Source organism: Triturus cristatus, chromosome 10 (genome assembly GCF_964204655.1).
Source record: "Triturus cristatus chromosome 10, aTriCri1.1, whole genome shotgun sequence".
NCBI lineage: Eukaryota > Metazoa > Chordata > Amphibia > Caudata > Salamandridae > Triturus > Triturus cristatus.
This window is the reverse complement of record NC_140593.1, coordinates 431,455,146-431,479,897: the sequence shown is the minus strand read 5'-3', so window position 1 is coordinate 431,479,897 and position 24,752 is coordinate 431,455,146. Positions and strand designations below refer to the sequence as shown.

At 47.6% G+C, this 24,752-nt stretch overlaps 1 protein-coding gene across 12 annotated transcripts in view; it reads right to left on the bottom strand.

Moving 5' to 3' along the window:
- The window catches only part of WAC (WW domain containing adaptor with coiled-coil), a 600,841-nt gene that overhangs the window by 336,593 nt on the left and 239,496 nt on the right, over window positions 1-24,752 (bottom strand). For all 12 annotated transcript variants that reach the window (XR_014970123.1, XR_014970125.1, XR_014970124.1 and 9 more), the window contains exon 9: window positions 6,263-6,385. Coding sequence is in view for 9 of the 12 variants with exons in the window: in XM_085631783.1 (XP_085487909.1) it covers window positions 6,263-6,385 (123 nt within the window). In the remaining 3 variants the exon portion in view is untranslated. The remainder of the gene's footprint in view (window positions 1-6,262; window positions 6,386-24,752) is intronic.

The following is a 24,752-nucleotide window of genomic DNA, read 5'->3' as shown; positions in this document are numbered from 1 at the left end:
GATAGTCTCCAGCTCATCATAGTGCGCTCTGTCGTACCTTGCCAACAGCGCTTGCGTGTTGGCGATACGCCACATATTGGCAGCTTGCGAGGCAGTGCGTTTGCCTGACGCATCTAAGAGCTTGGACTCCTTATCGGGTGGTGGAGCCTCACCCGATGACTGAGAATTGGACCGCTTCCTAGCTGTGGATACCACTAATGAGTCTATGGGTGCAGGTCCTTTAATATAGGCACGATCTGTGGGGGCGGCCTTATATTTTTTCTCTATTCTGGGGTTTAAGACCCTAGCCCTGACTGGGTCTTTGAAAACCTCTGCTGCCTGTTTGGTCACCCCTTTAAGCATGGGTAATATGGCAGTAGATTTATCTGCGATGTCAAAGGTATCAGGTAGGAAGTCTTCCTCAACTGGATCACTGTGTAACTCCACCCCATGATAATGTGCCGCCCGTTGTAACAAGTGGTGGAACCCCAAGGAGTCCTCTGGTGGAGATGGCCTGGATGGATAAAGATCATCCTGAGGCACATCTGGGACGTCTGGATTATGATAATCCTCCCATGGGTCTGGTGTTCCCGGAGGGGTGGGGTCTTAAGGGGCATCAGTTGGATCATAATATGGATCCCCTTGGTCATCAGGGTCTGGAGACAGGGTTGGAGAGCGATGAGGCAAGGGTGGAGGAGGCGGTGGGGAGGGTACTCTGAAAGGGGATGTGGCAGAGTCCTTCCGTTTTGGCGGTGGAGGAGGAGCTGACTTGTCTAAATGTCTTTTCTTTGAAGACAACGTCAAATGTCCAGTCTTTGGATCCTTTGTTAAAGTCTTTTGTCGAGGATCTGGCGTGAATAGCTCCTCTGGCACCGATTGATCTGTCGGCGCCGATGTTTTCGGGGCCGACGGCTTCTTTGGTTTATCTGTGCCATGCTTTTTCGGGGCCTCCGATTTTTTGTTCGGTGCCGAGGCAGGCTTCTGCACGGGAGTTTCGGTGCCGAGGGATTTATGTTTGGTCGGCACCGAGAGGCCAGGTTTCGACACCGATGGCTTCGGAACGGAGCTTGGTGTGGTTTTCTTCGGTGCCGAAGGGTGTTTTTCGGTGCCGCTAGTAGGCTGGCTCGAGCCCGAGCCGCCGGGAGACTTATGATGCCTCTTCACCGGGCCCGAAGGTGGGGTGATGGAAGCGGTATGTTTGGTTTTGCCTGGGCCCGGAGGCGAAGGTGTAACCTGAGTCTCTTTCGGTATGAGCGCGGGAGTGGGAGGGGGTGGAGTACTCACGACCCTCTGCGCCGGTGTGATCTCCTCCACGTCGGAGTAGTCGGCCTCGGAAGCGCTGACGAGGTCGTCTTCCTGTTCGGTGTGCTGCTGTCCCGAAGCTCCGATGTCTTCTCCGAAGATGTCCGGTGGAGCCGAGGTCGATGAGTGCGCCATGGTGCGTCTAGCTCGACGATCCCGAATAGTCTTTTTCGATCGAAAAGACTTGCAGGCGGGGCAGTCTCGGGCCTCGTGTTCGGGAGAGAGGCAGAGGTTGCACACCTGATGTAGATCGGTGTGGGGAAATTTAGACCCACATTTAGGGCACTTCTTAAAGGGAGTCCTTTCCATCGGCAGGGACCGGAGTCGAGATAGGCCCGAAGGCCGCCGCCGATGCCTGGAATCGAAGAAGTGCCGAAGAGAGAGATAAAGAAGATGATTTTGTCTGAAGAATCTCGATGGACGAGGATTTTTCTTCGAAGGTCGAACTGGGAAGGTTCGAAGCCGGAGCACGAAGTATTACATCCGAGACCGATGGCGGAAAAAAACAATCTGAGGATGGAGCCGAAGCCCATGCGCAGTACGGACCGAAGTAGGAGTCACCGAACTCGTGACTTCCAAACATTGCCCAAGAAGAAAAACAAACTGCAAACATCCGGGCCCAACACCAGATGGCGATCTATGCACAGTGTATAATCTGCAGCTCATATGCCTCGAACACTCATTTTTGGAGCTGATAAACCAGTGGTATTTTGTGATAGTGATCCCATATTCTTGCCCCTCTCTGCAAAGAACAGCTTTGGTGCACTATCCTGTGATAGAATCCCAGTGCATAGCAATTAATTAATTTTCAGTATATTGATAAGACAACTTAAGGGACTCAAGACCCCAGATGTCATTTGGTAAATAAAAAATAAATTTAAAAAACAATGTTCGGAAAAAGGGTGCTGCTTGTTGGGGTTATCTGCTCTCAAAAGATACCAAGTCAGTTCATGAAATGAACTAAATGAAAAACATAAGTCATGATGCACTTCTAATTTTGTAACACTGCAAAGTCAATTATTTTGCGTTAATTGTTTATTCCCTGCATTCACATAATCTATAAATAATGTAGAGTCTCACAGTGATTTACGCCTTCCAATTACAGATTTATGTGCATATATAAAGCATCAACTGTCTGTTGAATATAATGTGCAAATCTGGAAGTACCATCATGGGGTATCCTCACCTAGGACTTGCAATGCCAATAGTTTTATCTGTTCCTGTCATGGGCACTAGGTCCAACCACACAAGTCGGGTATCATTTTTATCAGGATAAGTGGTGGAACGTTGGGTGGTAGGAATTGTGTGGATTCCCGCAGATTCTGGAAGTTTACTCCACAGAGATGCAAAGAAAATCATGATTGTAGGCAAAGTTTGAAGGACATTGAGGGCAAGTAAATGTTGAGCGATCAACATAAGGCACACCACCTAGATATCTCCCAATAGTCTAATTTTCACAAATGTCTTAGTTAAGTAGGTTTCCCAGGGTGGCCGTTCAGCTAGGGCCTAAATACAGTAGCTACCTCATTGCCAAATCAGGTAATTTTTTTAATAGAGAATGTTGTATTGGTCCACATTGTGCATTTGGGCCTTTCCGGTTGCAAACCTATGCCCATCCACACAACTGGGGTACTGTTATTTTATCTGTAGACTTGTGGGAACACTGGGTGGTAGGCAATTTGTGGATCTCTGCAGATTCTGGAACCCTCCCTCAGAAATGTGAGGAAATTTTGTGTTTAGTGTATACTAATTTCTTGGTATGGTAGGTTTCCCTGGGTGGCAGCTGAGCTAGGCTCCACATTCTACAGCTACTCGTATTGTAAAAAAAAAAGCATTGATTTTGCTGGTTGTTGCTCGAATATGAATTTAACCTTAAAAAACAAATACAAGAGGTGTTTAGCAAAACAGGAATAGCTAGTTTAATTAAACACTGCGGCCGGTAGTACAGTATATAGGAATGGTTCTGAGGACTGACTTGAAGTGCAATCGTTTTGAGCGTCTTTTTATACATTTCTTGAAGCATCATAAAACAATTCATAGATCTTGTTTAGGGCGAGGAATGTAGGCCTGGTCATGGAGCCATAAATGACTCCCAGCTGACAAATGCAGGTGTGTCTCGACCTTGCATGGACACAATGATGGTCTGTGGGCAACGTGTCCAGATGTCCGGCATGTGGATAAGATGTCCAGCATGTGGAGCGTTTGATCGCTGCGTGTGTTGTGTGTGCTATGTCCTGATTGGCTGAGTGTTCCTAACTTCATGTGGCATATTAACTTTATGGTGTTTTGGGAACGCATGCCCCTCTGGTCTTGTGCTTTTTATTTGGGACAATCTCCCAACATTGTGGTGTTGCTGCCTATCTGTGGAACTAATCTGGGTTTTTCCTGTTTGCATATTTTTCCTGCTGGCTACGTGCCACCCAAACCTGTAATCTGCCAATCAGTAGCGTCAGGCCTAGGTCGGAGGCCTGCCTGACCACATAGTTCTGACTCTGAGTTGATGGAGAGGTCATATCGGGAGATTTTGACAACAGTGCTTCAGTTTAGTTTTTATACACAGATGTATCATTGCATACATCGACATCAGTATTAACATTGGGGAAATGTGAAGTCACCAGGTTTTGTTTCCGGGCACTTTGTGTTGCAGGCACTAGGCCTACCCACACAGGTGAGGTACCATTAGTATCAGGAGAGGTGTGGGAACACATTAAAGTAGAATATTGTTTATTACCAACTGGATTTCTCTGCATTTGTGGCTTTCAAATATGTTGGTGTGCAAGAAAGAAGACATTTTGAACAAGCACCGGCATAGCCAATAGGTCTTCCCTTTGGGGCCTTATATGTATGTAGTTATGCAGCACAATATCCTTCCTGCAACAACATCAACTGTTGCATGGCTAAACACTTATATGGTCCCAAAGGCGAGACCTATTGGATATGCCAATGCTTGTTCTTCTTAGGTTGCGGGAATCTGCTTACTTGGTTCAGGGCTGACCCCTAAATTCTGTATTTAGGGGGCATTTTAGGGGTCTTGAGGTAAGTAACCAATGGGCTACTGACCTTAGGGTGACTACACCCTTGGTGTGCTCAACCCACGTGGGGGAGTAAGCACAATCCCTGATCCTAATTGGGGAGTGTTGCCATCTGCAAGATGGAGATAACTGATGAGGGCTTCACCTCGCCTCCCCCACCTGAGGAGTGGAGTTGGCAGAGGTGGGCACACCTTCTGGGCTGGCTAGTTTTTCCCGCCTGTCCTCCCGTCAAAAAGGAGGGGAGACAGGAAGGGGGCCTGGCCCTGCTAGCAGGAGAGGCTGGGGGTCGAATTAGAAAGGCTGCCAGGCCTTTGAAGCTCCCCTGCCACAGGTGGCTCTTCCTGGCCTGGGGGAGGTGTGAACACCTCCTTCCAGGAAAGGCTTGGTTTGAAACATGGCTGGTAGTGGCAGGCTGGTGTGTACCAGTCAGGGAAACCACTAGTGGCTGTTCGTTTTTCAGGGGGCATCTCGAAGATGACCTCTAAGTGCATTTTTCATTAAATCCCACACTGGCATCAGTGTGGGTTTAATGTGCTGAGAAGTTTGATACCAAACTTCTCAGTTTTCAGTGAAGCCATTGTGGTGCTTTGGAGTTCGTAATGACAAGCTCCCAGCACCATATACTCTTAATGGCAGCACTGCACTTACAATGTCTAAGAATGGACATAGACACTGTAGGGGTACAGGGCTCATGTACCTGTACCCTCACCACTGGTATAGGGCACCCAGCTAGAAGGGTGACTGATCTATGCCAGGGCAGTGGGTTGTAGGCATGGCACACAGGGATGTGAGCCATGTCGACTCTTCACTTTGTGCACGAAGTTCAGTCTTTGAGTGTGTGAAATCATTTGCTGCTTGAGTGGGTACTACAAATGCTTAACACTGTCCTCTGATACTGCCTTACTTCTCGACCACACTACCACAAATATAGAGTGAGGTGATATCTAACTTTCTCTGCCTACCTTTGGGGTTCCACTGGCCTCAGGGCACACTATACCTCACTTTGGTATAATTTATAGAGAGCCAGCTTCCTACAACAAGGACGTGTGCCATGGCATGTTTTCACTTTGGTCTGCACCATGACACGCAGAATGAGATAGCAGCCTGCATGGTGGGGGGTACAACCCATGCTGCTGCCCTTAGGGACCAGGGGTACCATTTACTAGGGACTTACAGAAGGTACTAAAGGGTTTGCCAATTGGGGGAAACTGTACAGTTTTGGGAAGGAGCTTTGGCACAGGGAGCCAAGTTTGCAGGAACCCAGTGCACTTTCAATCGAAATTACATCATTTACCAGGCAAAAATGTGGGGGTGACCATGCCAAAAAGAGGCACTTTCCTAAAACCGTGCTTAGGAGTCAGGCTGCCATATCTTTCTTGAGCTTAACATATGGAAAAGTATTATAGGGGATACCAGCTAAACACATCCTTTACCCAAGTGGCATTTATTATAATACTGCCATGAATAGGGTTGTGAAACCTGCAGAATTCATACATGACCCAATTGAATATTTTGCTGCAACGTAGTCTCACAGTGATTTGTGAGGAGTGGAGTATTGACGACAAAAAAAAGTGCTTTCTGACAACTTTAAGTAATGAGCACCTACTGATCATGATCTGATGTAATGCACATGTCTAACTGCTAAAATAAAGTTAAGTCTGACCTCCGTGCCATCATCAACCATGCTACAAGAGTGATCACCAGGAAAGAAGGATACACTTAGTGGTATTTGTAATGTACACACTTTCTTGGAGAAGCATCTTAGTCTTGAATAAAAATAAAGTCTCAACAAGGTATTAGAGAAAGTGGTGGGGGATTGCTATGCAAAAACTATTTTCCTTTTTGGGGATGTTTAAATTAGAGCATCACATACTGGAATAAATAAAAGCACATATCTTATCCAGATCTACCACAGTTGATTAAAGGGAATAATGAAAAGATTAATTTACCTTGTGAAGATAGCTGTGCAGCTTGGGAAATCAGGGAAGTTATATTAAATGCAGATGGTCCAGATGTGAGAATTTTATGAAGAATGGACTGCAGCGAAGCTTGTGTTACAGCAGCTGTAAGAACTGAAAGATGCATCTTGTTAATTCAGCTTTGAAAAAGCGTTACTATCTACAACTACCAACGAAAATGTTAGACAAAATTAAACACTTCTTGTGAAATTGAATCTCCAAGTTTGGCTGGGAGTGTTTTTAGGAGGATGGCTTTAGGTATTGATGTAATGACTGCAAAGTGGTGCGCTGAGGTCCATCACCCAGTTTATGTGCTCTGACCTCTAAAAGTGTGTACCAGTGGTTACACGTTTGCTAATCCCAGATTTCAAGATGGACTTGCATCTAAGATCCTAGTAAAAGGTACTCAAGAGTACCTAGGGCATGGAAGTTAAGGTGCTTTAGTGGGCCGTACCACTGTGTTACCACTAATCAAATCAAGCTTTATTCGATTTTAGGGGTTAAAAATCATAAAAGCAGACATGTTAAAAGGCAATAAAAATTCCAGCATAGGTTAGATATATAGTTCATCATAATTGAATATGCTACTTACCAGTATGCATCTGTTCTTGGCATGTAGGGCTGCTGACATTCATATCTGTGCATAGATCGCCGCCTAGTGTTGGGTCCGGATGTTTGCACGTTGTTGTCCTGGAAGAGTCTTCGAAGTATCCTGAGATAGGTGACTCCTCCCCTGGACCACAGTGCGCATGGGCATCCTCTCCATCCCCAGATTGTTTTTCGCCATTGTGGCAGTGATGGAGTAGATACAGGAAGTGATGACCATGCTATACAGTAATTCTGAGAGCTGCAGCTGCTACAGGCGCCGGGGAGGAGGGTGGGCGATATGAATGTCAGCAGCCCTACATGCCAAGAACAGATGCATACTGGTAAGAAGCATATTCAGTTCGAGGCATGTGGGCTGCTGAATTCATATCTGTGCATAGAATACATAGCAGTACCTCCTATTAGCGGTGGCTACCAGTGCCAGCTGCAGCAGTCTGAAAGAGAGTTTTGAGAACAGCCTGTCCTACAGCTGCCTGCTGTTTTGAGTGTACATCTACACAGTAGTGTTTGGTAAATGTATGTATAGTGGACCATGTGGCTGCTCTACATATTTCCTGTAAAGGAATGTTTCCCAGGAAAGCCATGGATGCCCCTAACTTACGTGTTGAGTGGGCTCGTGGGGGATTCGTTAATGTGTGTTTAGCCTTTTGATAGCAAATTTGAATACATTTAACGATCCATCTGGCTATACCTGCTTTGGAAATGGCGTTGCCTTTGTGTTGTGGAGAAAAGGCAACAAAAAGTTGTTTTGTCTTCCTAAAGTGTTTAGTTCTGTCAATATAGTACATGAGGGCCCTCTTTACATCTAGTGTATGGAGCATTCTTTCAACGACATTTTGTGGATTCTGAAAGAAAACAGGCAGTTCGATAGTTTGATTCATGTGGAACTGCGATATTACTTTAGGCAGGAATTTGGGGTTGGTACGCAGTACGACCCTGTTTGCGTGAACCTGTATGAATGGCTCTTGAATGGTTAGTGCCTGGAGTTCACTAACTCTTCTTAACGAAGTGATTGCGACTAGGAAAGCTACTTTCCAGGTGAGGAATTGAATCTCACATGAGTGGAGAGGTTCGAAGGGTGGACCCATTAGTCTGGTGAGGACCAAGTTGAGGTTCCAAACTGGAGCTGGCGGGTGTCTTGGGGGAATTACATGTTTGAGTCCCTCCAAGAAGGCTTTGATGGCAGGCACTCTGAATAAAGAGAGGTGCTGCCTGTTCTGGAGATAGGCTGCTATTGCGGTTAAATGGATGCGTATTGAGGTGTATGCCAGATTGCATTGGTATAGGTGTAAGAGGTAACAGATAATGTTTTGAATGTATGCGTCTAGCGGGTTGATGTCATTGTGGGTGCAGTAAATGACAAACCGTTTCCATTTAGCTGCATAGCAAGCTCTGGTAGTGGGTCTCCTGGCCTCCTTGATGATCTCCATACAGTCAGGTGGCAGGTTTAGGTAGCCAAACTCTAGGATTTCAGGAGCCAGATTGCCAGGTTCAGCTGTTGCGGATCTGGGTGCTGAATTTCGCCATGGCTCTGCGTTAGAAGTGCAGGTTTTATCCGCAGCCGTTGATGCGGCACCACGGAAAGTTCCAGAAAGGTGGTGTACCATGGCTGGCGCACCCATGTTGGAGCAACTAGGATGAGCGTCAGTGAGTGCTGTCGCAGTTTGCGTACCACCAGCGGTATTAACGGCGCTGGGGGAAAAGCGTACGCAAATCTGCCGGACCAGTTCATCCATATCGCATTGCCCTGCGATTGGGGATGTGGGAACCTGGCGGCAAAGCTTTGGCATTTTGCGTTTTCGTTTGTGGCAAATCGGTCTATCTCTGGATGACCCCACTGTTGGAAGTACGGTTGGAGTACTGATGGGTGCAGCTCCCACTCGTGCATCTGGTGGCTGTGTCTGCTGAGCAGATCCGCCATCTGGTTGTCCTTGCCCGGGAGGTGTTCCGCCATGAGGAATATGTTCCTTTGAATGGCCCACTTCCACATGCTGGGAGCCAGATGAGACAACTGTGGAGTGTGTTCCTCCCTGCTTTTGTATATAGTACATGGCAGTCATGTTGTCCGTCCGGATCAACACGACTTTGTTGCACAAGTGTACTTTGAATGCCTTCATGGCTAGGAAGATTGCCATCAGTTCCAGAAGGTTGATGTGCATCTTCCTTTGCTGTGTTGTCCATAGTCCCTGCACTGTGTAATGGAGTACATGAGCTCCCCATCCCTGGAGAGACGCGTCCGCCGTCAGTATTATTTGTGGAACAGGCTCCTGGAACGGTCGGCCCTTGCAAAGGTTTTGTGGATTCCACCAATGCAGAGAATTGTATGCCCGACCACGCACCAACACTAGGTCTTTTAATTGCCCGTGAGCCTGATTCCATTGACGTGCTAAGCACTCCTGAAGCGGGCGCATATGTAGTCTCGCGTGCGGGACTATGAAAATGCAGGAGGCCATCATGCCTATCAACTGCATGAACACTCTCGCAGGAAGGGAGTGTTGTGGTTTGAACTTTGAGATCAGCAGTTGCATGCCGTTGATCCTCACAAAATTTGGCTGAGCTGTGGCTGCCAGAGTGTCTATGGTGGCGCCCAGGTACTGTTGTACGTGTGCGGGTTGTAGATGTGATTTTGGGTAATTTAGTGAGAATCCCAGACTGTGAAGGAGGTGAATGGTGAGGGACATGTGGCTGGCACATTGCTGGGCTGACTTTGCCTGAACAAGCCAGTCGTCCAGGTAAGGGTAGACGTGAATGTGTCGTCGCCGTAGATGTGCAGCCACTGTAGCTAGGCACTTGGTAAAAACCCTGGGTGCTGTTGTCACGCCGAAGGGGAGGACTTTGAATTGATAGTGCTGTCCCTGAATAGTGAACCTGAGATATTTCCTGTGTGATGGGTGGATGGGTATGTGGAAGTACGCATCTTTGAGGTCTAGTGTGGCGAGGAAGTCTGTCTGAGCAGCGGGAGAACCTGCTGTAGGGTGAGCATATGAAAATGCTCTGACAGAATGTAGTGGTTGAGGGGTCTAGTATAGGTCTGAGCGACCCGTCCTTTTTTGGCATTAGGAAGTACAGGGAGTACACCCCTGTCCCCTGCTGGTTGACGGGTACGACCTCTATTGCACCTTTTTGCAGCATACTTAGTACTTCGTTTTGCAATAATGCTAAGTGCTCTGCGGACATAGGACGGTGTTTTGGCGGTATTGTGGGTGGAGTGGAGGTTAATTCGAGACAGTAACCGTGCTGGATAATATCCCTGACCCACCTGTCCGTGGTGATGGCTTTCCACGTGGACAGGAACCGCTGGAGTCTCCCCCCGACAGGTGTTATGTGGTCGGGGCGAAGGGAGAGGGCGTCACTGTTTGTTCTTGGGTGAGGACCTGGTGTTGCCGTAACCGCGTCCTCTGCCCTTGGTGCTGGAGCCACGATATCCACCTCTGTTGTTTTTATCGTAGGTGCTCTGTGTGGCCCCTTTATTGTATGGCTGCTGTGACCCCTGTCCTCTAGCTGCTCCCCTATTCCCGGGGCGACGAAAGGAGCCACTACGAAATGTCTGCGTTTGCAGCGCCCCCATTGACTTTGCAGTGTCAGTGTCCTTTTTTTATCTTTTCTAAGGTGGTGTCAACTTCTGGTCCAAATAAGTAGTCGGGGTTGACTGGCTGATTCAGGATGTTGTTTTGAATCTCTGGTTTGAATCCGGAGATTCGTAACCAAGCGTGGCGGCGTAACATGACGCTGGTGTTTATCGCCCTCGCGGCTGTGTCGGCAGCATCTAGTGCGCACTGAATGGATGCGTTTGTAAGAAGTTGTCCCTCACTGATGAGGAGCTCCGCTGCCTCCTTGTATTCGTCTGGCAGATGTTGGAGTAATGACTCTAGCGTGTCGTAGTGTGAACGATCGTAGCGAGCCAGGAGGGCCTGTGTATTGGCAATGCGCCAGACGTTTGCTGCTTGAGCTGCAATCCTCTTGCCCGAGGTCTCCAGCACTTTGGACTCCTTGTCTGGGGGAGGAGCATCACCTGTTTGCGAGTGTGCTCGTTTGCGAGCGTTAGCAACCACCATGGAGTCCAGAGGTAACTGACCTCTAATGTACATAGGGTCCCCAGGCGCAGGCTTGTATTTTTTTTCAATCCTGGGGTTCAGCACCCGTGCCCTGGTTGTTTCCTTGAAAATGTCCTTTGCTGGCTTGAGGACACCTTTCAACATGGGCAAAGTCTTGACAGTCCTCTCAGAGGAGGCGAAAGGGTCCACCAGGAAGTCGTCCTCAATTGTGTCAGAGTGGAGTTGCACTCCATGATTGGCTGCAGCACGTTCTATGAGGGCATTGAAGTCAGAAGTGTCCTCTGTGGGAGATGTTTTTACGCCGTAAAGCTGCGTGTCCTGGGTATCTGTTGCGGTACCCAGGTCTGCAGGGTCATCCCAAGCTTGATCGGGGTCCTGCTGCTCCTCAGGATCTATATCCCTAGGGTAGGTGGTATTATCACCCATGTAATCCTCCATTGCGTCCGTGTCGGAGGGCGTCGGATTAAAGGACTGGGGATCCGGATAGGAGGTGTGCAGGCGTTCGTAGAGAACCTGTTCTGACTCTGCTGGCAGTTTCTGCTTCAGAGGGATTCTGTAAGAGTCCAGGGCCCGCTCTGGCGTGGCCTTCCTTTTTCGGAGCATGAGTCTGCCGGTGTCGGCGTCGATGAATTGGGACGGTGAAGGCTCAGTAGGAGAGTGTCCAGTAGATGGGGACCTCGTCTGGCGGACACGTGTTCGGATCTCGAACATCTTCGGTGCCGTTGACTGCGGCAAACCAAAAGTGATGTTGGCTGGTGCCGGAGGTGCCTTTGGAGCCTTTTTCGGGTCGGGGCCTGACGTGGACTGGAGGGCTGCCCGTTCTTTGATGCGTTGCAATGACGTTGCAACTTGTCGCACCGATAACGCCGAAGGTTCTTTGGTGCAGAGTGGTTCCGTAGAGGTAGGCGTTGACTGCTTCGGAGCCACAGGCTCATCGAGTCGAGGAGAGGTAGTAGCGGTCGACGGAGTCGATGACTTGACCCGTGTCGCTGCCTTTGAAGTGGACTCAGATGTAGCGGCCATCTTAACTTTGGTAGTCGGGCCGACTGCTTCGGTGCCGGGGGCCGAGGCGCTTTTGTGGGACCGACGGCCCTCTTTTTCGGGTCGGTACCGACATCCGCTGCAGCGAGTTCGGTGCCGAAATCCCGTTTAGTGCGTTCGGAGCCGATGGACTGTGCTGGCGTCGAAGGAGTGGAGGTCTTCGAGGGCTTCGAGCCGACCACTGCCAGTTTCACTTTCAGTTTGAGGAACTGGTGCGACGATTGGTTTCGGTTTCGTTGAAGGGAAACCAGTCTTTTTCGGCATTAATGGCTCTTGCTGGATGTTCGAGGCCGGGCCTGAAGGCGGGGCCGAAGAACTTTTGGATTGATCTCGGGTAAGGCCCGGAGGCGATCCCTCGACCGGAGCCGTAGAATGACGCACTTTGATAGCCTCCGTTTCGACGGGTAGGCCCTGCTCTTCACCAGAGCTATCTCCTTCGGCCCCAAAGGCCTCATCGTAGTCCCCTACCTCGTCATCGGCTTTTTCCCTGTGAAAAAGCTCTTCATCGGCGTCTTCCGATTGGGAATCGTGTTCGTAAGCGGGGCTGGAGTGTATTTCTTCCACGCTTTCAACTTCTTCGTCCTCGGTGCTGAAGATGTTGGCCGGGGCCGGTTCCGATTGCTGCGCTTCTAATCTCGCTGCCCGTCGATTCCGGAGAGTCTTCTTGGATCGGAATCGGGCACAGGCCATACATGTCGATTCGTCATGATCCGGCGAGAGGCATTTGTTGCAAACCGGGTTGACGTCGATGTGTGGATATTTGGCGTGGCATAGAGGACACCGCTTGAATGGGGTCCTCGATTCCATCGTCGATGTAATGTCGATGGTCGGATGAAACGGATCCGAAAACTGGAAGAAGTTTCTAAACTAAGTAAGAAAGCTGTCGACACCGAGCGGGAACAGTACCGACGAAAGCTAAAGGCCTTTTGGCCTTAAACGAAATTTTCCTAACTTGAGCTAAGATAAGCACATCCGAACCCAATGGCGGAAAAAAACAATCTGGGGATGGAGAGGATGCCCATGCGCACTGTGGTCCAGGGGAGGAGTCACCTATCTCAGGATACTTCGAAGACTCTTCCAGGACAACAACGTGCAAACATCCGGACCCAACACTAGGCGGCGATCTATGCACAGATATGAATTCAGCAGCCCACATGCCTCGAACATATCATATACAGATATATTTTAGGTAGCAAAGAGAAATTCATAAAGTGCATATAAACCATCTAAAATATCTTGGACAAGCCATATCACCCTAAATAATTCCAACCTGTAACATGTTTTATGAATTAGATATTTAGGCATTTAGGAGTTTCCTAATCCGCAAAACATTTAAAAAAACCCACCACCGAACCAATACAAAAGGAATATGCTACTTACCAGTATGCATCTGTTCTTGGCATGTAGAGCTGCAGAGTTGTACACTTAGCATAGATCGCCATCTGGTGTTGGGCCCGGATGTTTGCAATTTGTTTTTGTTCTTTGGACAGTCTTTGGAAGTCACGAGTACGGTGACTCCTCCTTCGGTCCGTACTGCGCATGGGCTTCGGCTCCATCCTCAGATTGTTTTTCGCCAACAGGGAAATGATGGAGCGTAGTAATAACAGTGAGAAACCCATGTGTGTTGTATCTAAATAAGATGGACTGGAACGGATACAGGTAGCCGGGGAGGCGGGTGGGCGTGTACAACTCTGCAGCTCTACATGCCAAGAACAGATGCATACTGGTAAGTAGCATATTCCGTTCGAGGCATATGAGCTGCAGATTGTACACTTAGCATAGATTATATAGCAGTACCCAACCTTAGCGGCGACCACCGGTAACCCGTTGCAGCGGTTTGAAAAAGTGTCTTTAGTACAGCCTGGCCCACACTAGCTTGCTGCTTGGAATGCACATCTACACAGTAATGTTTTGTGAAGGTGTGCGGTGTTGACCATGTGGCTGCTTTGCAGATGTCATCTAAGGGTATGTTCCCTAGAAAAGCCATAGAAGCCCCAAACTTTCTAGTAGAGTGGGCTTTAGGTGGAACAGATAATGTTCTTTTTGCCTTTTGATAGCAAATTTGTATGCACTTTACAATCCACCTAGCTATCCCTGATTTAGAGATGGGGTTGCCTTTATGTGGTGGAGAGAAGGAAACGAACAATTGTTTAGTCTTCCTGAAAGGTTGCGTTCTTTGTATGTAGTACAGCAAAGCCCTCTTAACATCCAGTGTGTGTAAGGCCCTTTCTGCAACAGATTGAGGTTGCGAGAAAAAGACAGGTATTTCCACCGATTGATTGAGATGGAAGGGGGAAATGACCTTGGGCAGAAACTTCGGATTTGTACGAAGTATGACCTTGCTGTGATGTATTTGTAGGAAGGTTTACTGTATAGTGAACGCTTGTATTTCACCAACCCTTCTAAGGGAAGTGATAGCTATGAGGAAAGCTGTTTTCCAGGTGAGGAACTGTAGCTCACATTTATGCATTGGTTCAAAGGGTGGACCCATTAGCCGTGTAAGAACTACATTTAGATTCCACACAGGGGAAGGTGGTGCCCTGGGAGGAATTACTCGTTTAAGGCCTTCCATAAAGGCTTTAATAGCGGGCACTCTGAACAGTGATAAATGCTGTCTGTTTTGTAGATAAGCAGCAATCGCTGCTAGGTGTAGGCGTATGGATGAATATGCCAGGTTACACCTGTGAAGATGGAGCAGATAGCATATGATGTGCTGTATGGATGCATCTAAAGGGTTGATTGTATTGTTACGGCAGCAAATTACAAATCTTTTCCACTTTGCGGCATAGCATGCTCTAGTGGTAGGACGTCTGGCTTCCATGATAATGTTCATGCAATCAGGGGGAAGGTTAAGGTATCCAAATTCTAAGATTTCAGGAGCCAGATCGCAAGGTTGAGCTGAGCTGGGTCCGGGTGCCTGATTTCTCCATGGTTCTGGGTTAGGAGGCATGGGGACAGGTGCAGTTTTTGATGTGGCACCACCGATAGCTGTAGTAGTGTGGTGTACCACGGCTGCCTGGCCCATGTTGGGGCTACCAGAATGAGTGTGAGGGAGTGCTGTTGTAGCTTCCTTACCACTAACGGAATTAGTGGGAGAGGTGGAAAGGCGTATGCAAATCTGCCTGACCAGTTCATCCATATCGCATTGCCCTTGGACAATGGGTGTGGGTATCTGGCGGCGAAGCTTGGGCATTTTTTGTTTTCGTGGGTGGCGAAGAGGTCTATCTGAGGATGCCCCCACTTTTGGAAGAATGGGTGAAGAACTTGTGGATGCAGTTCCCATTCGTGTAGTTGTTGTGTTTGTCTGCTGAGCAGATCTGCCATGGTGTTTTGTACGCCTGGAACGTGCTGTGGCAGGAGAAAGATGTTTTGGGGAATTGCCCATCTCCATATGCTCTGGGCTAAGCGGAAGAGCTGGGGAGTGTGTGTCCCCCCCTGTTTTTGGATATAATACATTGCAGTCATGTTGTCTGTGCGAATGAGGACTGCTTTGCCCGAAATCTGTTTTTGAAAAGATTTTAGGGCTAGAAAGATCGCCAAGAGCTCCAGATGGTTGATGTGGAGCGACTTTCGCCGTGGCGTCCATAGACCTTGCATTGTGAGGTGTAAGAGGTGCGCTCCCCAGCCGGAGAGCGATGCGTCCGCTGTTAGAATCACCTGAGGAACCGGGTCCAGGAACGGCCGCCCTTTGGAAAGGTTTGTGGTGTTCCACCACTGCAGAGAGTGATGGGTGCGGCCGTCCATCAACACCAGATCCGTCAGCTGACCCTGGGCCTGGTTCCACTGTTGTGCTAGGCACTCTTTAAGTGGACGCATGTGGAGTCTTGCATGGGGCACTATGAAAATGCAAGACGCCATCATTCCTATGAGCTTCATAAACACTCTTGCTGGAAGAGAGCGTTGAGGAAGGAATGTTTTGCGCAAGGCTTGTATGCTTGCGATTCTGGCTGAGTTTGGATAGGCAATACCTTTGGAGGTGTCTATAGTGGCCCCGAGATATTGCTTTGTGTGAGATGGTATGAGGTGGGACTTTTGGTAGTTCACCGTGAAGCCTAGCTGGTGGAGCAGTTGGATGGTGCTGTTTGTATGTTGCACACATTGGTGGTAGGACGCGGCTTTTATCAGCCAGTCGTCTAAGTAGGGGAAGACGTGAATCTGTTGACGTCTGAGGTGTGCTGCTACTACCGCTAGGCATTTGGTAAACACCCATGGTGCGGTGGTGACCCCGAAGGGGAGAACCGTGAATTGGTAATGCTGACCGTCCACCACGAACCTGAGGTACTTCCTGTGAGAAGGGTGTATTGGAATGTGAAAGTATGCGTCTTTCAGATCCAAGGTAGTGAGAAAGTCTCCCTGACAGAGGAGCGGGAGGACTTGTTGTAGGGTGACCATGTGAAAGTGGTCTGAATGTATGTAGGCATTTAGAGGCCGGAGGTCTAGAATGGGCCTCAGGGTCCCGTCTTTCTTTGGTATTAAGAAATACAGAGAGTAGACCCCTAGATTTTGCTGATTGACGGGGACCTGCTCTATAGCGTGTTTTTGGAGGAGGGAGAGCACCTCCTGTTTGAGTAGTGTGGAATGTTCTTGAGACATTGGACGGTGCCTTGGTGGGATATTAGGTGGGGTAGATGTTAGCTCGAGACAGTACCCTGACTGAATAATTTGGGTCACCCATTTGTACGATGTTATGGACTCCCATGCGTGGATAAAGTTTTGCAGTCTGCCCCCGACCGGAGTGGGATGGTCTGGGGGGAGGGAAGGGGAGTCATTGTGCGGGCGGGGTGGCAGAACGGGTGGTGTTAGTTTTGCCCCTGCCCTTATTGTTGTTGCCTCTGTAACCACCCCTTTGGTAGCCCTTTGAAAAGGTATTTTGAGGAGGGGACTTGTAGGAGGTAGAGGCGCTATCGGTGGAGTAGCCTCTGCCTGTGCTACGAAAGGATGAGCGTCGAAAGGAGCGTTTAGGGGCCTGTGATTGTAGTGCCCCCATAGACTTGTCTGTGTCCTTTTTCATCTTTTCTAACGCTTCGTCCACCTTTGGCCCGAAGAGAGTTTGTTGGTCAAAGGGGTGATTTAGTATGGACGCCTGGACTTCAGGCTTGAACCCTGAGATCCTGAGCCAGGCATGACGACGAAGCAGGACACTAGTATTTATGGCTCTAGAAGCAGTGTCAGCTGCATCGAGGGCACACTTAATGGAGGTGTTAGTAATTAGTTTACCCTCCTGTATTAGTTCATGAGCTTTGCGTTTGTGTTTTTCGGGGAGGTGCTGCATAAGAGCCTCAAGCTCGTCGTAGTGTGCTCTGTCATAGCGCGCAAGTAGCGCTTGTGTATTTGCAATGCGCCACATGTTTGCAGCTTGGGAGGCGGTGCGTTTGCCAGAAGCGTCTAGAAGTTTGGATTCTTTATGTGGCGGTGGGGCTTCTCCTGAGGACTGGGAGTTAGCCCGCTTTCTAGCTGTGGACACAACTAGGGAATCTAAGGGAGCAGGGCCCTTAATGTATGCAGGGTCTGTGGGTGCTGCCTTGTACTTTTTTTCTATTCTAGGGTTCAATACCCTGGCCCTGACAGGGTCTTTGAACACCTCTGCAGCATGCTTGGTGACACCTTTAAGCATGGGCAAGATAGATGTGGACTTGTCCTGAATGTCAAATGTATCCAGTAGGAAGTCGTCTTCCACTGGTTCACTATGCATTTCCACCCTATGGTAGTGTGCTGCTCTCTGCACTAAGTGGTGAAACACTAAGGAGTCCTCTGGAGGAGACGGCCTGGATGGGTATAGGTCGTCCTGAGGCACATCAGGTATGTCAGGGTTTTGGTAGTCTTCCCATGGGTCTGGGGTCCCCGGTGGAGTGGGGTCCATTGGGGCGTCCGCCGGGTCATAATCTGGATCCCGGTAATCCGGATCTGGGGACGGGGTCGGGGAGTGATGAGGTAAGGGTGGCGGAGACCTGGGAGGGGGAGGGGGTGGAGGAGGTGGAGGAGGCGGAGGAGGTGGTAGTGGGGAAGGCACTCAGAGGAGAAGTAGCAGAGTCCTTCCGCTTGGGTGTTGGAGGAGGAGCCGGAGTGTCAAGACGTCTTTTTTCGATAACTAAAGTCAATAGCCCAGTCTTTGGATCTTTAAATAGAGTCTTTTGCAAAGGGTCTGGTGTAAACAGATCCAGTGGCGCCGAATCGTCCGCTGGCGCCGATGGTTTCGGAGCCGAGGGCTTCGATGGTTTCTGTGCGCCATGCTTTTTTGGAACCTCCGGTTTTTTCGGCGAAGGAGTTTTCGGCGCCGGAGCCGACAGATTTGTGTTTGTGTTTGGTCGGCACCGAGAGTCCAGGCTTCGGCACCGGTGGCTTCGGAGTCGAGCTGGGTATCACTTTCTTCGGTGCCGGATGGTGTTTTTCGGCACCAGGCGTCGGCTGGCTCGAGCCTGAGCTGCCGTGAGACTTTTGAGGCTTCGACACCAGGCCCGAAGGTGGGGTGATAGAAGCTGTGTGCTTGGTTTTACCCAGGCCTGCAGGCGAGGGTGTAACCTGAGTCTCTTTGGTTTTGGGCGCGGGGGTGGGAGGGGGTACAGTACTCACGACCCGCTGCGCCGGTGTGATGTCCTCCACGTCGGAGTCGTCGGCCTCGGAAGCGCTGACGACGTCGTCCTCCTGCTCGGTGTGTAGTTGCCCCGAAGTTTCGGCGTCGTCTCCGAAGATGTCCGGTGGAGCTGCGGTTGATGAGTGCGCCATGGTGCGTCGAGCTCTTCGATCCCGGATGGTCTTTTTTGATCGAAAAGACTTACAGGCGGGGCAGTCTCTGGCCTCGTGTTCTGGAGAGAGGCAAAGGTTACACACCTGATGGAGGTCTGTGTGGGGAAATTTAGACCCACATTTTGGGCACTTTTTGAACGCAGTCCTTTCCATCGGCCGGGACCGGAGTCGAGGAGGGCCCGAAGGACGGTGCCGATGTACGGAATGGAGAAAAAGTGCCGCTTCGAGAGATGAAGATATGATGAAGAAACTCGAAGAACGATGATTTTCCGTCGAGGCTGGAACCGTAGAAGTTCGAAGCCGTAGCACGAAGTATCACATCCGAGCCCGATGGCGGAAAAAAACAATCTGAGGATGGAGCCGAAGCCCATGCACAGTACGGACCGAAGGAGGAGTCACCGAACTCGTGACTTCCAAAGACTGTCCAAAGAACAAAAACAAACTGCAAACATCCGGGCCCAACACCAGATGGCGATCTATGCTAAGTGTACAATCTGCAGCTCATATGCCTCGAACACAATTTTCCAACATCTGAAGGTGCACAAGGGCAGGGCGGCATTGCCTCCATCCTCCTTGTTTTAATAAAGGAATTAACCATCTGCGCATCTCATTGATATAAAATTTACAAAATAAAATTGCATGTAGTGTAGTTTGTGGTGAGATATCACAGGGGCAGCAACAAAGTTCCCTTGACCAATCGTTCGTGTCAGGGTGGGTAATAAGACGGTGGAAAGTCCCAAATCTAAATCTTGTAAGTAGATATCCATCATATCCTCCTGCGACACACAATAGATATGGTTGGATTTCACAGGTTACGGCATGTGAATATTTGACACAAGGCCTTTCTGTAGCCTAGATGGCAAGTAAAAAGAAATCCTAATGGAAGGTTTAACTTACCTGGAAATTCCTAGTACATGGTACCCACGGGCTGTAGGTTAAGTTGTCACTAATGGAAGCTACTGCAGAGGCAAATGAAAATATGACACTTAAAGCACTGTCAAATTAGACCTGTCAAATTAACCCTTTTGACAGCCCAGAGCTTACCCATTTTATTACCTATAAGTCACACCTGAAGACTACTTTAAGTGCTTAGAGGGTATGGCAGCAGGCCATGTATATACTGTTTTATATGCTATGGTAGGGGAAAATCTCCCAAGTCGACTTTCCCTATAGGAAAGCTGGTAGCCCCATTGGATAACATTGGGTGACAATTTTAAAAAGTGGTATTTCCCAATGGAACTAGCCAGAAGTGTCTTTCAAAGTGTCAAATTAAAAGTTACATTAAATACAACATACTGTAAAAGTTGGATTTAACATAACTATTTTAGAAAAGCAGCTTTAGTTTTTAAGTTGGCTAAAAGGCCACTGGTAGCCTTTTTGTATTGGCCTAGAAGGTTACAGCTGCCAGGTCGGCCCTGTGAACTGGATGTCAAATATTCTCAGAGACTGAGAACAAAGGAGCCATCTGCAGGGAAGAGTTTCCCTCCCCTGTGGGGCGGTGGAGGGTTCTAGTGTACTAATTACACTTCAAAGGCAAGTTGGCCCTGAAAGAACAGAGGTCACGAGGCCCATATCTGCTCATTTTCCTTTGTTAGCCAGCCAGCCTGGCTGCAATTTAATTAGAAGTTAACCATAAAGGGGGAGCTTGCACCCCAGGTAGCCACATCTATTGGGTGGGCTAGTAAGCTCCCAAGAGGAAAGAAGGTTCTGGCCATGTTGGTAGACTAGTGCATTCTGGGATGGTTAGATGCTGCACTTCCCAGGAAATAGTCAAAAGACTGGTGGAATGGACCTGGGAAGCAGTAGCCAGAAGCAGTAGCCTTATTGGAGAGTGAGTCCTCCCCCTCTTCCCTCCTACAAGCTTGTGAAAAGGTTATGCCATTAGAACTCAAAACACTGCTGGACCTGTAGAACACAGAATGACTGTGCCTGCTGGACCTCTGGACTGCACAAAGAGGCTGCACTGAGAGGTACTGCTCCTGCTGCACTAAGATGTTTACCATGGAGCACTGCCCCTGCTGTCTGACCCCTGCTAATAACCCAGTTTCCTACAGAGCTGTTCACTGCATTCGTATGAGCTTTACAAAATTACTAGTCTACCTTTGAGGGAAACAAAACTACTTACCTGTAAGAATAGTTTTGCAGCCTAGACACTTCTAGATTCACATACTGTGCATATTCCGCCATCTAGTGGTTCGAGTCGGAAAGTGCTTTGGTTTTCTTTTTAGGTCTCGCCTGTCCCAGCACATGCGCTGGTCTGGCGAGACTTATTGAGAGGGCTCCAAAAAGTGCTACCAGGCCAGCCTAGAGCCACAGTGCAAGTGCGCGGGCGAGCGCACCGCGCTTTACTGCCATTACTTTCAGTTTCGCGGCCGCACGGCCCTTTGATGTTTGATCGTGATCGCAATCGCGATCATTTTCACGGCTGCACGGTCGCTTTGCATAGCCATAGGTCTCGCTTTTGGGACCTTATAAGCATTTAGTTATGCAACTGTTGCATGGCTAAACACTTATAAGGTCCCAAAGGCGAGACCTATTGGATATGCCAATGCTCGTTTCTCTCTTCTCTCTGTTGGAAGGTAGTGAAATCTGATCCCCGCTGTCCAGGCTACAACCCCCTTTGTGAGTGTGTAAGCTCACAGATAATTTTTTCCACTTTTTTGCCTTGTGATTGTGTCGGTTTCTTTGAATAAGTATAATGTTGATTGTTTGTAGAGCTGAGAGTGCAGGGACACTTGTTGACTTAAAAAGTGATCTATATATTCCTTCAGCCACCTTCCCAGTTCCCGGAGCTTCGGCGAAGGATCACAGCCGGCAAGTAGTTCCAAAAGTGCTTTATTTAAACCAAAGTGACAAACGGTAGAGGACGGTCTACGCGTTCCGGCTCCCAGCCGTCTACTGGAATATATATATATATATATATATATATATATATATATATATATATATATATATATATATATATGCGATTCTGCTGCTTACTCTCCTCCCAAGTCCTCGGGATACCAAAGCAGGCACGGACCACGATTTAGTGCAAATTAGTTTATTGCTCAGTCGGCCATGACGCGTTTCGGTCCCTCCTGGACCTTGATCACACACACACACACACACACACACATATACATACACATGTATATACACACTTTTTTTAAAGCTATACTTGTTTGTTTTCAAAAACGTTGCTGTATATTGCGGAGTATGAAAGGCATAGTAACTTGTGTGTTATTTTACAATTTTGTTATTTTTTTGTATGAGCTTTGTAGGTAGCTCACTGTGACCTTTTCCAAAAAAGGTCACTTACTGTTATAATAGGACAGATTTAGCATATTTGCTATGGTTTAATTCTTATATATTACGTATGTAATATTGAAAGAGGAGATGTTGAGCTTTTTTGCTATTTGTTAGGCCTATTAAGTACGTATGTACTATTTTTATTTAGGGACTATGTCTGGAGTCTTTTTTTATAATTATTTTATCCATTATTAATTTTTACTCCTTCACAGGGGAGGAAGAAGGGTTTTATGTGAATCTAGAAGTCTAGGCTGCAAAACTATTCTTACAGGTAAATAACTAGATTTTAAAGCATAGACGTCTTCTAAATTCACATACTGTGCATAGATTGTTTAACGGTATTTAGAGATTGTGGAGGAGGGAGTGAAGTGCAGTTAATCTCCACAGGATAATAAAAAACAAAAATGGTGTAGTATACCACTTTTTCTTTTTGAGAGAATCTGTGTTCTCCTGTTTTGTGTTCCTGGTAGGTATGCATATAGCTGTCCTTTTAGGAAAGTACACACATATATACAGCGTTATGCATATTTGCATTTGCGAGTGTGCTAAATATTTATAAACGTAACCAGGAAAACAAAAAGCCTTGGATCTATATTAAAATAGTTATATTTTATTGGCCCATTTATCTTTCTGTAGGCTAATGCCCGATTAACTTGTTATTTTGGGAGTGCTATTTTAATATGGTCTTTACCAGCCACTAGCTCTTATTTGTATATTGCCAGAATATTTTTTTTTTGTTTTTTGTTTTTTAATGAAATGGGCAGGCGATAATGCCTTTTGTGGAAACGGCTTAAGGGTTTTTTGGGGTGCCTGGTTGCTTTGTGTGTATGTGTTCCTTGTTGGATGCTCGCTTTTCATAGCAACACAAAACGCTATGCGTAAGCTGCTGACGTGTTGAAGTCAGCTATTACCTTTTCCTGTTTATGGTATTGCAGAACGTGAACGGTATCATGATTATGTGTACTGTCCATGTCCTTATGAGCAAATTGAGGGGAGAGGAAACGAAATGGTTACTTACCAGTAGGAGTAGTTTTGCAGCTTCAAGAGTTTTCTGGATTCACATGCTGTGCATCATTCCGCCATCTATTGATTGGGTCCAGAATGGTCTTTTTTTTTTTTCTCGTTTTGGTCGCTGTCGACCACCATTTGGTGCAAGGTACGTCCCCTGCGTGACGTCAGACGGTATCCTGGAGGTAAACTTGCATGGTGGCCATCTTCGGATTCTTTTTTCGGTTTGGATTATGTTTTGGAATCCTTGAGATGGTTTTGAATAATCCTGATGAAGTCCTTGGTTTCCCCACCTGTTTGTTTTCCTTGTAGGGGAGGCCGGGTGGGTTTCATGTGAATCCAGAAAACTCTTCAAGCTGCAAAACTACTTCTACTGGTAAGTAACCATTTCGTTTTGCAGCATGAATCCTTTTCTGGATTCACATGCTGTGCATCAGATTATGTAGCGGTTTCTGCCGTTTCTGGGAGGCTGTGGTGAAAGGAAGACCTTGCAAACAGGTGTTGGAGCACCCTTTGTCCAATTTGAGCTTCCTTATTCATGTGTATGTCCACACAATAATGCTTCGTAAAGGTGAGTGGTGATGCCCAGGTTACTGCTGCGCAGATAAAAATCAATGGGTAGATTGGCCATAAATGCCAGAGTTGCTCCTTTCTTTCTAGTGACGTGAGCTGTTGGTTGCATTGTTAGTTCCCTTTTGACATTGGAATAACAAATGGATAGCTTGTACAAACCATCTCGCAATAGTTGCTTTTGTGACAGCTGATCCTGTGTTAGTATGTGCGTAAGGAACAAATGATTGCTTTGTTTTCCTGATATGTTCTGTTTTCTGCAAATAATACAGTAACGCCCTCCTTACATCTAGGGAATGGAGGCTTCTCTCTGCCTTAGTTTTTGGGTTCTAGAAGAAACCTGGCAGAAGAATGTTTTGATTAAAGTGATACTTAGATACTTTTGGAAAAAACTGTGGGTTCGTTTTTAGGATTACTTTATCCTTGTGGGTGTGATCGCAAAGAGAAAGGCTGTATTTATAGTAATATGTTTGAGGTCCGCTCTATGCATGGGTTCAAAGGGCTTCGTCATCAATTGCGAAAGTACTGTATTTAAACTCCATGTTGGTACAGGAGCGGCTCTTGGTGGAGCTATTCTTTTAGCACCTTCTAAGAACCTTTTGATGACTGGTCTAGTAAAAAATGCTTTTGCATGATTTTTCTCTTGTGTATGCCACTATGGCAGCAAGGTGCACTTTAAGGATGAAAAAACTGATGTTGTATAAAAGGTAGGTAAGATATGTAATAACTGTTTCTTGTGTATTGATTGAAGTAGTGTTGTTAGCGGTGCACCATGAGGTATATCGCTTCCATTTTGCTGTATAGCATTTTCTTGTTGACTGTTTTATTGCTTATTTTCGAATTTCCATGCTTCTTAGCGGTAGATTGAGATGCCCATATTGTATGTATTCAGGCGCCAGGCTGCTAGTTATAGCATTGCTGGTTCTGGGTGAAAAATGTGTCTCTGCTGCATTGTCAACAGGTCTTTTTCTGTTTTGATCCTGACCATTTTCCCTTTGGATAGCTCTAGGAAAGTTGTGTACCATGTTTGCCTTGGCCAATGAGTGGCAGTGAGTATCATGTTTGTTCCTGGTTCCTATGCTTTTTGAAGCACTTTTTTCCATCAAGGGTATTGGTGGAAAAGCGGTAACAAATATCAGACAAATTGAGTGAAACCACATTTCCCT